The 15,896-nt window shown below is 51.1% G+C and overlaps 1 protein-coding gene across 1 annotated transcript; it reads right to left on the bottom strand.

Moving 5' to 3' along the window:
• Positions 1-339: 339 nt before the first annotated feature.
• UBQLN4 (ubiquilin 4) lies at positions 340-15,861 on the bottom strand. Its single transcript, XM_065902236.1, has 11 exons — positions 15,692-15,861; positions 14,005-14,156; positions 13,386-13,603; positions 12,550-12,812; positions 10,214-10,372; positions 6,140-6,365; positions 4,922-5,061; positions 4,348-4,431; positions 4,065-4,180; positions 3,681-3,867; positions 340-2,166 (listed from the first exon to the last, which is right to left on the bottom strand). Exons 1-11 carry the CDS (start codon positions 15,797-15,799, stop codon positions 2,014-2,016), a joined length of 1,806 nt encoding a protein of 601 aa, XP_065758308.1. The 5' UTR covers positions 15,800-15,861; the 3' UTR covers positions 340-2,013.
• Positions 15,862-15,896: the final 35 nt, after the last annotated feature.

Genomic DNA, 15,896 nt, shown 5'->3' with positions numbered 1-15,896 from the left:
TTACCTTCAGTGATTCTGAACACTTTCTTTTAAATATTTTATTTGGTTGTGTTAGGTCTTAGTTGCAGCATGCGGGACTTTGCTTGCATCACGTGGACACCTTTTGCTGTGGCGCTTCGGCTCTAGAACGAGCAGGCTTCAGTAGCTGGGGAGCACATGGGCTGTTGCCTGCAGCATGTGGGATCTTAGTTCCCCAACCAGGGATGGAACCCGCTTCCTCTGCATTGTAAGGCAGATTCTTAACCACTGGTCTAGATACGGCTTTACCAAAACCCTCTAAAACCAAGAAGTGTGTTCAGCCAGCCTCCTCTACCCCAGGAAACAAACACCAAGACACCCTCACAACAAAGACCATATTATTTATTTACAAAGGCCAGTGTGGGAGTTGGGGGAGGTAGGGAGGGAAAGCCATACAGACATCCTCTCTGGATTGCTTGGGACCCTTTCCCACTTGGGAGAAAACTCAGTTACTCTTGCCTCCGTATTCTCAGTAACGGGTCCTCCAAGCAGCTGGGCTTAGCAGCAGAGAGAGGAGGTGATTTTGAGCCTCCTCTGTGCTCCACTAGAGTAAAGTCCAATTCCAGATCAAAGGCATCATTGCTGCCCTCTCCTTTCCTTCCTCAAATAGAACTTTCTGGCCTGGAGGGAAACAGTGAAAACTCAAGGGCAGGAGCGGCCAGGGGTTCTAGAGAGAAAGACTCCTCCTCCACTATTCCCCGAAAGCAATGAGAAGAGGGGTAATTAAGGGTGCTGGTCACAGCCCTGACAGCTTCAGAAGGGGTACGCACACTACATTGGCATCCAGAGGCCTAGGGGACCTAGCTCTCCAGGGTGTATATATTCCTTTCCTAGACAGGCCCTTCTGCCTATTTCTGTCTGGTGGGATAAAACTCTAAAACAGAAATCAATAAGGTATCCACCCTCCCACTCAACTCACATGCCCATGTGTGCGTGCATGCATTCATGCACCCACCCACCCACACACACCCCCACTGCTGAGACAGACCCCAGTCCTCTTCATGTCTTCTGAGAGGGGCTTAAATCACTGGTACCTGGAGATGCGGGCAGGTCCTGGGTTCATGGAAATGTGTGTGAATGTACAGAGGCACGTGTGTTTGAGGAAATGGAACCAATATAATCCCTTGTGAGCCATACTGTTTAGCTTCACTGAACCCTTTTCTTCAACTCAAATTTCATTACCATCTCTAAGTCTCCTTTGCCAGGCCAAAGCCTGGACTCTGTGGACTAAAAAAACTATTAGTGTTTCCATTCCCTGTCAATTCCAACTTCCAAGTCCTCTGTTCAGGCTGTTTCCCCCATTCCCTTCCTCTAGGAAGTCTCACTCCCTCATCCCCTTATTGGGCTGGTCCAGGGTTTGCTACTCCTGCCTCAGGGGGCTGCATCTCACGTCTCCCTTCAGACAGGGGGAACAAGCATCTTCCTTCCACTGGGAGTCCCAACAGACCCCATGAAAGTGATCAGAACAGGAGGTGAGGAGGAAAATCACAGCCTGCTTCACCTGCCCCTCCTTCAGAGGATGGAAGTCTAGCACTGGGTAGGCTGGGGGTGGGAGGGGATGAGAGGAAAGAGAGGAGGAAGAGTTACCAAAAGTAAACATAAGACAAGAAAAATCCTAGTGGCAGAGACAGAAGACCCTGTTCTAATAAAGCAGAGAGTGGGTTCCTCCTTCAGCGCTGCACTGCCACTGAGAAGTGTGAAGGCTGCAAAAGACGGTGGTGGGGTAAGGAGGTGGGGCCAATCAACAAAAACTGAAAACTGTTTAAATAGCTCTGCTCAAGCAGGCAGGACCAGGAGAGAAGGTTCTACAAGAGGTGAGGTAAAACTGGAATTCTCAGACCACGGGGCTGGGCCCACCCCTCTAAAGTCACCCTGCTGTCTGAAGAGAACAAAGGAGAAGAACAGAAGGGATGACAAGCTGCAGAGGGTCAGGCTGACAGAGGAACCACACGCGGCATCAAGGGAAGGGAGACGCACGAGGCCCGGGCTGAGGGATCAGGAGAGCTGAGAGCCCAGCAGTCGCTCAATAGCTGCGTTGATGTCCCCTCCCGTAGCGATCAGAGCCTGCAGGTTGGCCTCACGATTGATGAAGCCCATGGAGTTGAGCTGCTCCAGCTGCTGCTGAAATCTCACTTCTGGAGTCTGCACCTGGAGGGGACAAGCCTTGTGAAGTGGGCTCAGGACCAACCCCAGGGGGCCTAGCTGATTCTGAGGGTTTTTGATGGAGAGACGAAGTCCTCCTCAGAGTCAACCAATGGGGCAGGGGTCGATAACCAGCAAACAGAGGCCAGCGGAGCCGGCGTCCCAAATCACTAAACAGTTGTGTCATCATAAGGTGGGGGGCCATCTTTCTTGAAATTTCAAAGTAACAAATAGGTCTAGATCAGCCGGTATTCTTAACTGTTTTTCATCAGCACTCTGGAGATGTTAACAGGCAGTCAAAAAGCCAAATGTTCTGTGGTCAGTAAATACTGCCTCCAAACCTGCTCCTGGCAACTGTCACACACACGGCCACATTAAAGGTCAGAGAAGGGCCTCTGGGAAATGCGAACCTGTTTAATTGTGTTTAACCATCAACAAACAAAGTTATTTACAAAAGAGGAGGCTTTTCATTTCTGACACTCCAAAACACATCTCCTGGAAATGTTTTCCCCAAGGGATGCTCAGGAAGCCATAGCCTAGATCACGAACAGAAGACTCAGGGTTGGAAGGAACCCAGCAATCGGAGCCCCCAGGGCGCAGCACAGGAGCCCTTTCCCACTCTGGGATGTTTTCATAATGATCCACCCACACTGGGCTCCAGATCCAGCTGGACTGGGCCTTGGAGAGCCCTTCATCCAGCCCTCCCAGTGCCTTGCACAGAGCTGGGCACACTTCCATTTCTGTTGAAAGGCTTTCCCCAGATGTCACAGAGGTCGGAGAAAGGTTAAGGGGCTTACCTGAGGTAATCCCCTGCTCTGCCCCCAAGTCCCAGGCTTAGACTTTGTAGCCCAGGGCTCTGGTCACTTCTCCTCCCAGAATCCTCTTCTCCAGTCTCATAGACAGAGGCTGCTTTAATTTATTTTTATTTTTGTTTTGGCCGCACCACATAGCATATGGGATCTTAGTTCCCTGACCAGGGATAGAACCTGTGCCCCCTGCAGTGGAAATCTGGAGTCTTAAACCACTGGACTGCCAGGGGAGTCCCAAACAGAGGTTGCTTTAATTATCAAAAGAGTCCTCTGATACAGTAGAAGTAGTAAAACACAGTGGTTAAAGTGTAAATTCTGGAGCCAATATGCCTTGGTTTGAATTTTAGTTTCATTACTCACTCACTGTGTTACTCTGAGAAAGCCACTTAACCTCTCTGGGATTTAGTTTCCCCCCTTTGTAACACAGAAGGAGTAAGAACAAGGTTGCTGTGAAGAATAAAGAAGTGAGCTCTTACATACAAGGCACATAGACCAGTACTCAGCTGACCCAGTAAGTGCTGTTACTATGCTCATCTCCAGGTCACAGCTGCGGAAACTAAACTTGTGGAAGATCAGTTACTTACTTAAGGCTAGAAAGTAGCAGACCAGGAACTAGAGCCAGGGCTGGCTGACTCCACAGCCTGCTACTTCCATTTGATCGCCACCCTTACTACTGCAGGGTCCTAGCACCAGGCCCGCTGCCCTGCGTACCTGTGAACTTCCGCTTCCAGCCAGAAGCTGGATCATCTGCTGCATGAGCTGCTGCTGAGCGCTGGAGGCCCCTGCTGGAGATGATGTGACTGGGAGGGCGGGCGAGGAGGTGGGCGCCTCGGGTGCAGACCCGGCGTTGCTGCCTGCCGAGGATGCTGAGGGCCGGGCCATCCCAAAAGAGCCAAGGCTGCAAGCAGGAGAGACCAAGGAGGGGGAGATGGCCTCTGAGAAAAGGGTGGGAATGTGAGATCCCGCAGGAAAAGCAGTTGGAAGAAACAGAAAAACAGATCCTCAGGGACTCAAGGGCTGCTGAGAGCAGCAGGAAAAGGGCTTGAGGGGGAGGAGGAGCCAGACCCCTGTTGCCCACTTGCCCCCGCCCCTCACCTGGGTACCAGCCCTGGGGCTTCGGTCTGCAAGGTCTGCAGTCCCTGCTGGATCTGCAGCAGCGCCTGCATGGCTCGGGGATTGGTGAGAATGGAGAGTGACTCTGGGTTCTGCATCTGGTGGGAAACAACATGGAAAGGCGACAGGAGGTGGTGGGAGACAGGAGGTGGCCTAGACCCTGAGTCCAGAGCCCAGTGCGGCCCCTCCCTTAAGCTCCACCCACTGGGCCTCTGGGTCTACCCGGGTGGCCCTCAACCTCCACCCATCCAGGCTCCTCGCTTACCTGCTGCAGGAAGACTGGGAGCTGTAGGCGGAGCTGCTCCTGCAGCTGGGGGTTCCCCGCAAAGAGCGGCACATTCACCATCATCTGCCAGGGTGAAGGTAGCAGGGGGAGGCCTGGGCCTATCCACCCTCACAATGTCCCCACCGCCTCATCTCCCTCAGCACCCCACCACTGTAGGAAACCGGACCAGCTTTTCCAAGGATCTCAGAGTATCCTGAAGTCCTAGGTGGGACAGTGAGAGGAACTGGAACTATACTCTGGACAAGGACCAGAGTCAGAAGCCAGTCTGATGAGAATGATAATAGCGAACATTTCTGAGTACACAGGGCTTACTCTGTGCCAGGCCATGTGCTAAGCACTTTATGTTAACTCACTTAAGCCTCACAACTCCAAGGCAGGTACTACTGTTATTACCATTTTACCGATGAGGAAACTGGGGATAAATAACTTGCCTGGCTCACGCAGCTAGGAAGCGGCAGAGCTCAACACAGAAACCCAGGCAGTCTGGCTCTGGAGATTTTGATCATCACAAGTCACAGCCCCCAGCACACTCCCTCTCATGCCAGTCCCATACCTGAGCAGCAAAGTCGGGGTTCTGGGCAAGTGTTTGCATCATGCTGCGCATGTAGGGGGCTGAGATCACGTTCTGCATCAGCTGGGGGTTCTCAGAGATCTGCTGGAGGAGGGCCTGCATTTCTGGGCTGTTGAACATCCCTAGGATAGGAAGGGAAAAAAACAAACAAAACAAGAGGAAAGGGTTCCAAATGGAAAGCAGATGCCTCACTTCAATCTACCTTACTTCAGGCACTGAGTGGTTACAAAACTCAGAAAGGCAACAGTGGGCACCCAAGTGCTAGGGAGTGGGTCCAAGTCTCTCTTGACTCTGAAGTCATCTTGCCCTTCTTTGGGCTGGCTCCTTCACCATCTGCTCTGCTATGATCAAGCCGGTTACAAACTGGGTCTGATTCTTATCCCTCTGTTCCCGACACAGGTCAGATAACATTAGAGTTGGAAAGGATTTGACTAAAGATGACCCAGATCAATGGTTTTCAAACTTGTCCTAGCAATAGAGACCCTTTCCTCAAACCAAATCTCACTTGGAAACCAAGTATGTCAACAGTCTGGATGGAGCTGGGGCAGAAGGCCTGGAGCCTTTCCCATATGGTCTTTCCTCATCTTGGCGATGGTCCAGACCCCTCAAGCCTCAGAAGTATAATTCTGAAACCATGGATCAGGTTCAAGTCCCTTATTTATGAAATAAGCATATAGAGGGGAAGGGACTTTCCCGACCAAGATATTCCCCAGAGTACAGAGAATTCATGGCATCTACCAGACATCCCTAGGGCCATTTATAGTCATAGTCTTGATAAGTGGGGCATCTCCCAGGGATGTGCAGTACACAACCTACGCTTCTGTACAAGGCAGCTCTGCACATCCCTCTCGCCCAGCCTCACATCTACCTGTCCCTCATTCTTCTCACACATCCTCATCCCCAGTCTAACCCATTCACACTGGATAAAACCAGCAGAGTTGAAAGAGCTTAGAAAGTGAGGCCTGGTTTACTCATGAGCCTTTACTTAGGTTGCTCTTGGGGACATTGGGCCAGGGCTAGAACCCAGCCTCACCCTCTGAGGGGTGAAGTCACTACTCTAGGCCACAGAGCCCTGCCAGTGGCTTCAATACAGTCTCACCTCTGTCTTCAACATTCTGGAGCAGTGTGAACCCCCTTCAGTCCTGGGGCAGAGGGACGGCCCTGGTGACCCCACTCAGCTCCTTCCACCCTAGGACATACCTGACCCCAGGCTAGCCGCATTGATCCCAAAGGGATTGGAGACTGTCGGGTGCACCTGGCTGGTCCCCGATCCTCCGGTGCCCTCCCCACCGGACCCGGGGGCCTGGGAGGTGGGGGGCGAGGGGCTCCAGGGGTTAGGGAGGGGCTCTCGATTCTCAGTCCGCAGAGGCTGGGAGGATGAGCTGTCGGAGTTCCCGGCCAGGGAAGAGAAGGGGTTGTTGCCAAACTGGGAGGAGGGAAAGGTTTTGGGTTAAGGACTGAAACAAGTCAGGGAGAAGGGCTAGGCCCTTTCTTTCTTCTCACCTAATAGCCTCCCCGTCCCCAGGGAAGGGAGAGATCTAAAACTGTGGGGGTCCTCATGCCAATTTCTGGCCTCACAGTGGGCAACTTCACCCTCACCCTGCAAGGTGGGAGTTGGCTGACGCTAATGACTGGATAATTGAGCCCCTCAGATAACCAGAAACACCTCCATCTCCCCTGGTGGCTCGAAATATTTGGTTTCTAATCTTCTCTGCTCTGTAGTACTTTGCACACACCTTTCCTACCGAGAAAAGGAGATACTTGCTTTCCTTAGCTCTGAAGGGGCAGAGACAATGTCAGATCCACCTTTGCACTCCTGGCCCCTGACACTAGTAGGTGCTCAATAGGTAACTATTGGCTTGATGGGAGCTGACTCTACTCAACCCCTATTTGCCTTCAGCTCTCCCTTTTCCAGCCACCTCCATCCAAGTCTAACTCCACTGAACCTTCTTCTTCCTCACCCCCAGATCCCCCATGTGGCATTCTGTTCATCCAGGCACATCACAGTGGAGCCCCTTAGAGGGGCACACCTCTGGCTGAACACCCTTCCCTAGGTCTTCTCCTCCTCTGTTGCTTCCTCCATGTAATCTCTTCTTTCTCCTCTCCACCCCTATCTTCTTAGACTGGCTGCTTCAGTTAAACAGTCCCCCTTAGCACCAGGCCCTCTAGGATGTTACCCAGGATCGTCTCAGGGTCTGCACCCCACATGATGGGCTGCCCAAGGTGGCACCTGAACCTCCTCCCTCTGGACCCGCTGAGAGCCAGGAAAGAGCTCTGTCTGAGGTATGTGATGGCTGAGGGAGCCCAGGCCTCCTCCCCTTGCTCAGCCTCCCTCTCCTGTTCCCAGGTAGGTCTTACCCATGCGGGAGGTACCTGAGCAGCCTCAGCCCCACCGCACCAAGGAGTTTCATATCCAGTTACTTTTCCTGTTTATTCAAACAGGGGACCAGGTCCTGCTCTGAGTTGTGGTTCCTTTGCCCTACCAGATGCCTGTTCAGATAATAGGGTTTGCAGGCCAGGGATCATGTACCGCAGTTTCAGTCTTTGTCATCATTGCAGATTTCCTGTTCTGGTAACTCGCCTAGCAGTCAACCCCACCTAGTTCTGGGTCCTGCTTTGCTCTTCCCTTATACCCTAAGTCCTAAATCTCTTTGCCAGAACTCCCCAAAGTGGTAACAACTGCCATTTATTGAGCACCTACTATGTGCCCGACCCATTCATTTTAATGCTTATAATATCCCTCTAATACACCAGTTCTCAAAGTGTGGTCCTAGGACCTCTGCAAGGTCTGAAAACAATTTTTATAACCCAAGACAGTATTTGTCTTTTTCACTCTCATTCTCTCATAAGTATTCAGGGGTGTTTTCAAAGGCTACATAACATGTGACAATGCAATGGACTGAATGCAGAAGCAGATCTGATCTGAGAACATAGGTACATAAGCCAGATATTCAAGAGATCTGCAAAGATGTCAAACAAGGCCATTCTTTCCTCTAAAGTTTTGTTTTGGGAAATAAAGTTATTTTTAAGGAGTATGCTGGTTATGTTAATGTGCAATGGGTTTATTGTTATTTTTAAATGAGTTCATAAATATTTCTTTAAATTCTCAGTTTTAATTTCAGATTCAGTGAATATCGATAGACCTAACCCACAAAAACAAAACCTTCTTGCGGTGCTAACTATATAAAGGGGTCCAGAGTGGAATTCCCTAGTAATCTAGTGGTTAGGTCTCCATGCTTCCACTGCAAGGGGTGCAGATTTGATCCCAGGTGAGGGAACTAAGATCCCACATGCTGGGCAGTAAGGCAAAAAAAAATTTTTTTTTTAATAAACAAACAAGGGATCCAGAGACCAAAATGATTGAGGACTATGCTATAATACATTGTCTCCATTTTGAAAATGAGGCAGCAGAAGACTCAGAGAGGCTTAAGCAACTCACTTAAAATCACGCCACTAAAGGATGGTGGAGCAGGTATTTGAATGCAGGCCTGTTGTTGCCAAACACTGTGTTCTTTTAGCTGAGCCAGTGGTTCTCACACCTTAAAGTACATCAGAATTAGCTGAAGCCTTGTTATAAGCCTTGCTCAACTACTTGAATTTTTTTTTAACCACGTATATGTATTACTTTGATATGCATTTTAAATTAAATACTTTAGTAAAATAAAACTTAAACTAAAAACCCACAGGTAATCTTCATAGGCACTTGCTTTCAATTCCTATAAGCACTTTCTAAAATTTGAAAGAGCAATGCCAATAATCATCAAGATGACGGTGAAGAATAAGCTGCAGGGGGGAGGGGCGAGTCACCCTACCTGATGCCCAGGCTTAATTAAGACAAGGTGGTATCATCATAGGGACAGAGCCAGCAAGGCGCGCACTAAAGAATCTGCCTGCAGCACAGGAGACCTGGGTTTGATCCCTGGGTCTGGAAGATCCCCTGGAGGAGGGCATGGCAACCCACTCCAGTAATCTTGCCTGGAGAATCCCATGGACAGAGGACCCTGGCAGGTTACAGTCCATGAGGCCACAAAGAGTCAGACACAACTGAGTGCCTAACACGACTACTAGCGATGCCATGAACAAGAAATCTATTGGGATAGCACGGACTGCTCAGGACCTGGTGCTTTTTCCTTTCCACAAGGAAAAAGCAATGTGAGGTCCCATTCTCCTACCTGGGTGCTGGTTGTGGGGGCAGGCTGTTCAGTTTGTGAAAATCCATCAGGCTGAACACTCAGGATATGTGCACCTTTCTGTAGCTATATTATTCTTCAAATGAAATAATTTTAGATGTTTTTAAAAAGCAAGTCTAAAATTATACAAACAGCATACCACTTCTATAAGGTTGAAAAAATATGCAAAATGATGCCACATATTATTTATGGATACATACATAGGTAATAAAAGAATCAAAAAGACAAACACCAACTTCAGGGTGGTAGTTAGCTCTGAAGAGGGAAAGAGAGGTGTAAGTTGGGGGAGGGGTGTGTGAAGGCTGCAATTCTATGTGTCATATCTTATTTGCTAATGTTAAATATATCTAGGAAAACACACAAAATACTAAAAACACTCATTAACTCCAGGGTAGAAAAGAGAAGGCTGGGAGATGGAAATAGAAGGATCCCTTTTGTATACTTTTATTAAGCTTGTATACCTTTCCACACTTTTAAAATATCCTTTTGTTTACTTTGTGTAACTTCTGAGTTTTGAAACAGGTAAATGCATAATGTATTTAGTGTAAATTAAACTTTAATATGAGAGAATGCTATACTTTTTGTATATTTGGAAAAAATTCACAAAGCATTTTTGAAAGCACATATTCCCAAGGCTTAATTCCAGAGATTGATTCAATAAGTATCCCAAAGGTAGGAACCAGGAATCTCAAGACTGACAAGCACCCCAGGTGCTTCTGACGCAGGTGATCTGTGGACCACACTTGAGACACTTTGTGGAAGGGTGGGCTCTTTGACCTCAGGCCTGCCCCACAACCTTGGAGCCCTCGGCACAAGAAGTCTGTCAGAACAGTGTCAGAGCCCTTGGATACTACACTGCCCCCACTCCCTAGGGACCTCTGCTATCTTCTGCCCTAGTGCTTCAGTCCCACGCCGAGATGGACCATCCCTGGCTATGCGCTGTGAGAACTGCCTTCAAGCCAAGGCCCACCCTCAGGGCACTAGGGAAGGCAAGAGGAGCAGACAGCACCTCAGGCTTGCCTGGGTCTGGGATGGGTGATTCCGAGTCCAGACTGCCCTCCCACAGCCCAGCCCCTGGCCCCACCTGCTCCCTGGCAGCACTAAACATGGGCTCCTGGATGTCCGTGTACATGCGGCGGAGGGCATTATACCCTCCAGGGATGCTCTCCAGGTTGCTTAGCGCCCGGTCCTGGTTCCGCATCATCTCCTGCATCATGGCTGGATTTCGAGCAAGCTCCATTGTCTGGCAGAAAAGGGAAAGAGAGAGAATGGCTCTGGAACCGGGGGGTCACCAAGCTTGAAAAAGCGTGGGCCTTGAAGAGGGGGACCAGGACTAGGGTCCAGGGCCCAGGAACCGACCCAGAGTGGCTGTGAGGAGGGTGAACTGGATTTCCTTTCTCTACTGTCATCTTGGCTCCGACCCTGCCTCTCTGTGGGCATTCTGGTTGACTTTTGGGGGTACGGTGATCCCAGATGGGGTGAGGGCAGCAGCTTTCCTCCCTCAGGTTCAGGGGATCTGCAGAAGTATCAGGGAACACAAGGAAGTTAAATAAGAAAGGACATGAGAGGGACTTCCCTTGTGGTCCAGTGGCTAAGACTCCAAGCTCCCAATTCAGGGGGCCCTGGGTTCGATCTTTGTTCAGGGAGCTAGATCCCACATGCCACAACTAAAGATCCTGCATGAAGACCCAGCACAGCCAAATAAATAAACTAAATAAATATTAAAAGAAAGAAAGAAAGGATATGAGAAAGGGAGAAAGCAAAAGAGAAAATTAACATCTATTGAACAGTTACTACATATAGGCACTGAGCTAAGTAATTTACAGAATTCAAGTCACTTAATCCCCATGATAACTATCCTAAGTAACTGTCCCTAAGTAACTAACTGTCCTAAGTAACTAACTGTCCCTATTTAGCAGATAAGAAAATAGGCTCAGAGACTCACTGCCTAGGACCCACAGTCAGTTAGCGGTGGAGACTGGGTTCAAGGCCAGGTTGGTCTGTCTGACCAAGACTAGATTACGGCTTCTGATAAATGACCACAAATTGGTGGGGGGAAAGGATTCAAGTTGGGACGATGCTACCAGCACCTTCTGGATCCCACTACAGGTCTTTGGCCTCACTGAATCTTGAGAAATAGGATGAGGTCTTTCACTTGGGAGCCAATGTCTCACTCTCAATAACGAGGGGACAGTAGCACATAATACAGAAAGTGAGCATAGCGGCTTCTTGTTCCCATCCATTGGAAAGCTTTCCCCATCCTTCTTCCTAAATCTGCTCCATACAGGCCTCTTCTAAGACACTTTTATGTCTATGATAAGCCTCTGATCTCTTATTCCACAAATCATTCATTTACTAAGTACTTATTGAGTGGTAACTATACACCAGGCACTGTTCTAGGCAGTGAACAAAACAGTTGCAAATACGTGCCCTTCTGGGACTTACCTTCTGGTGAGTCTAGCACTTGTGTCCACAATTCTGCTAAGATCATCTACCCTGGTGGGTGGTCACGAGACGGAGCCCCTGAAGACCAACACCAAACCCCCTTGCCTGGGTCTTCTTTACCCACCTAACCCTCCCTTATCCACCTGGCCCTGCCCAACCACAAAGGTCTCCGATCCTATTTTTCATTCCCAGGCCTTTGTGCTTGCTGTCCCTTAGCCCTGAATACTCTACTCTTTTTTTTCCTCTGGTTCATTCTCCTCTTTTGGGTCTCTGCTTGGGCAACACTTCCTCTATGGCCCCCTCTGAGCCCCAGGGTAGGGTCAGGAGCCCTTCTGCGTGCTCCTAAGGGGTCCTGTGACCACTTCTGTGATACTACTATCATGCTGTACTATAAATGCCTTCTTCCTTGTCCTACTTCCCTTTGAGACCAGAAGTTCCTGGGGGGCTTCCCTGGTGGTCCAGTGGTTAAGAACCCGCCTGCCAACAGAGAGGACACGGGTTTGATCCCTGGTCTGGGAATATCCCACATGCCATGGAGCAACTAAGCCTGTACACCACTACTACTGAGCCTGAGCTCTAGAGCCCAAGAGCAGCAACTACCAAGCCCACAAGCTGCAACTACTGAAGCCCGTGTGCCCTAGAGCCCGTGCTCTGCAACAAGAGAAGCCACCACAATGAGAAGGCCACAACAAAGAGTAGCCCCCACTCGCAGCAACTAGAGAAAGCCCACGCAGCAACAAAGACCCAGCACAGTCAAAAATAAATAAATAAATAAAACAAATAAAAAAAAAAAAAGAAGTAGTTCCCGGAGAGCTAGGCCTATGTCTTTTCATCACTGTACCCCCAGTGCTCAAAACATGGCTGTTGAATGAATGAATGAACAAATCAAGGTAGGACAAGGTAGGAAAAGGCAAGACAGGGCACAGCTGGGTGCCCGGGGTCCTCCATGCCCCCCCAACCTTCTCTCAGACCCACCTGCCTCATGAGCTCAGGGTTGTTGAGCATGTGACTGATCTCAGGGTTTCGCTCCATCAGCTGCTGCATCTGGGGGTTGGCCATGATCATGTGGCGCATCAGGTCAGGGTTAGACATCATGTCCTGGACCAGGGGGTTCTCCATGATCTGCGACAGCATCTCAGGATTGGACATCAGCTGCCTCTGCATCTGCTGCTGCAGCTCCATGAAGTTGGCAGAGCCCAAGCCCAGGCTGCCCAAGCCCAGGATGCCCCCAAAGCCAGCTGTGGGGGAGGGAAGCGGGGTCACACTTTGTCCCAACTCTTGTACCTGGTCAGAGCCACTGAAATCAAGTCACCAGGATGGGCCCTTTCTGCTGCTCACATCTCCCTTTCCCAATCATTTCCACAGCCCCAGTCCTGATCTGTTGCTGGCAGAGAGATGGGAGCCTACTAGACCGAGACCTCTTTGATGGCCGAGGCTGACAGGCAGGCACGGTACTGAACACAGAGAGGGCAATCAGCGACAGCCTCCTGAATGAGCAAATAAATATTCTCCAACTGGCTACTGTTGGGCCCACCTTTTCCCCAAACTCCAATACCCTCTCCCAGGGTTTTCTACATCCCCAGCCCCATTTCTCCCTTCACTCTTAACATTTCACCACGCTCCCCTCTTCTGGGAAGCCCTCACAGACTGGTTTCCTCCCCACTTGGCTCAAGCACCAGTGTCTGGAACCCTATGTTCAGGGGCCCCAATCCCCATCAGATCAGGAGCAGGGATCAATATTTCCCTCTTCTTGGCCTCTCTCCCACTCTACAGACTATAACCGTGTGGTGCCTTCCTCCCTAAAGGCTTACAGAGTATGGATGCAGTGGCACTGGGAGGTCCCTCCCCAGTCCCTGGGGAGGTACCCCCTCCACTGCTCCTTCGGCTTCCACTGCCTGTATCTGAAGTGGCACTTCCAGAAGTGGAGGGCTGGGCAGACGTGGCGGGTGAAGCAGGGGTGGTGGAGGGGGCTGAGGCTGGGTCTGGGGTGGAAGGGGAAGAAGCAGTGGCAGTCGCTGGATCTTGAACCCTGAGAAAGAAAGAAAAATCCTCATTGAAGTGCACACAAAAGGGAAGACCGTGATTTCTACGTGTGCTGCGCAGCTCCAGCCCTACACCACGCCACCACCGAGGTAACCCTGAGGCTGGAGCAGGGTGACGCCGGGGGCAGTCAGGAAATCGGACAGAGGGAGAAAGGAGTCAGCATCCTCTATCTCCAGGTCATTTAGGGTGAGGTAAGTCAGGTTCCCTGGCCCTGCAGATCCAATCACAGGGCCTTCTGGCAGCCCGTCGAAGAGCCACCTTCCTGGGTCTTGGCATTCCACGGACCTTCCACAGATGTATGCTTGAATCATGGGCGAGAAAGTGTCAGATGGGGAAAAACAAAGAAAGCTCAATCTGAAGCTGGACCTGGTCCTCTCCTGAACTTACTTCTGAGGGGTCTTGATGACCAGATGAACAGTGAGCCCATCCTTGATCCCATGCTGGTTCAGTGTGTCCCCATCCTTGAGGATCTTGCCTGCGAAGATCAGGACCAGCTGATCCTGCTGTGCCTTAAATCTCCGGGAGATTTCCTCTTTAAACTGTGATCAAGAGGCAAAGGTCACTGTGGAGGCTGCTTGGGCTCCACCAACCAGGGACCCTGCCTCTCCTTCAAAGCTTCTGCATTCCCTTGCTCCCACCTCTAGTCGTGGGAAGTCCTTTCAGCAGTCTTGACTCCATCCCTCCAGCTGAAATTAGGCGGCTCCTTTCTTAACCAAGGGAGCTGGACCAGTGTGGGGCTCCTCTCAGCAATACTCCAGGGTCTCTCAACCTCCTAAGCCCTGCTTTCATCTGCCACTCCCTCTTCAGTCCCAAGTCCCCCCTGAGGGTACTACCTGGGCAGTTCTCTCTGGAAACTCCTTGGCCCAACCCTGCCTCCCTTCAGCCTTGTCTCCCCAGACTTCAAGTCTCTTTTCTCTCTTTATTCCCAGTTTTCTTGTAACAACTACAACAAATAAGTCCCAGTTATTTATAACAGCACTAACTATACATGTTAATTATTACCTCCATTTCAGAGACCAGAAAACTGAGGATTAGAGAAGTTAGATAACTTGCCCTGGGCAAACTGGAACTCAGGTCTTGACATCAAAGCCCAGGCTCCTCTTAACCAAACACATGGTTCGGGGTAGGGGTGGGGGGAAGCTCTCAATTAGAGCTGATTTCAAATTCAGCTCTGCAGGCAAAAATTATTTAAATTATGGAATGTGATCACTTTATAAGGTCGGGGGGAGGGGCAGTGATGGCAATAAAGGCTGGCTGGGGAGAGTTAGACTCCCCAAACCTATCACACACACCGTCCCCGCCACCCATCAACCCAAGCAAATCAAACATACTCTACTAAGTAGAGGGTGCACTTGCTAAGCAAAGGCAGCTTCCAGACCCCTCCCTTCCAACCAGACGCCCATCTTAAGCCCCGCCTCTGTGAAATTCGGGAGCAGCCACACGGGGGTGGTGAACACAGGCAATATTCCCTCATTCACTCATTCACCACATTTTACTAAGCACCTACTGCACACTGTGTAAATCCCAGAGGGGCTGAGAATCAAATGTATCCACTTTAATTTGAAAGAGCAGGAAAGATCCGGGCAGAGGGAAATCCTCTCCGCACCGACCAGGCGTCCGAATTCTGGGCGTTCTCTGAGGCGCCCAGTAGGCGCCCAGAGTTCCCCCCAACCTGCGCCCCGCCGCCCGCTCTCCGGGCTCAGCACCTGGCCCGGCCCCCACTCTGCCTCTGCGCCTCGAGCCCCGACCAGTAACCGGGGCCAACACTCCCCTCAAACCTAGGGTCCTCCCCGCTTCCCAGTGCAAGGTGTCCTCTTCCCACTCTCCACCACGCCCCCAGCTCAGGCCACAAGGCAAACCCCGGCCTCCCTTCCCCAACACGCGCCACGCTCCCCCAGATCACCCTCGCAGGATGCCCCCTACCCGCCTGCCCTTCCCTCCCGCTCCTCCGAGTGCCTGCTGGGCCCCCGCCCTCCACTCCCCGGCCCTCCCGCACGCCCGACAGTCTCAGAGTCACCCGCCTCTTCGCAGACCCCTCCTCCGCGCTCACCCCCACCCCCGCTACCCGTAGTACCTCTTTGACCGAGGCTCGGTCGCAGATCACAATTTCCTCCTTGTCCTTGGGGGTCTTGACGGTGACCCGAATGGGGGGCCTCGTCTCGGCCCCGCTCGGCTCCGCCATGCCACCGCCGCCACCCGGCCGCCCGCCAGCCCGCCCCGGCTCCTCCTCCTCCTCCCCGCCCGCCCGGCCGGCCGGGCTCGGCTCCGGCGCCTCCAAC

This window comes from Muntiacus reevesi, chromosome 1 (genome assembly GCF_963930625.1).
Source record: "Muntiacus reevesi chromosome 1, mMunRee1.1, whole genome shotgun sequence".
Taxonomy (NCBI): Eukaryota; Metazoa; Chordata; class Mammalia; order Artiodactyla; family Cervidae; genus Muntiacus; species Muntiacus reevesi.
Note: the sequence above shows the minus strand (reverse complement) of the source record. Positions and strands in the feature narration are given on the sequence as shown.

Excerpts from the sequence above, each read along its gene's own strand:
- UBQLN4 (XM_065902236.1), bottom strand. The coding sequence starts at position 15,799 with ATGGCGGAGCCGAGCGGGGCCGAGACGAGGCCCCCCATTCGGGTCACC. Across the intron at positions 14,157-15,691 it reads ACCGAGCCTCGGTCAAAGAG|TTTAAAGAGGAAATCTCCCG; the intron begins GTACTACGGGTA and ends TCTTGATCACAG. Across the intron at positions 2,167-3,680 it reads CTGGAAGCGGAAGTTCACAG|GTGCAGACTCCAGAAGTGAG; the intron begins GTACGCAGGGCA and ends TGTCCCCTCCAG.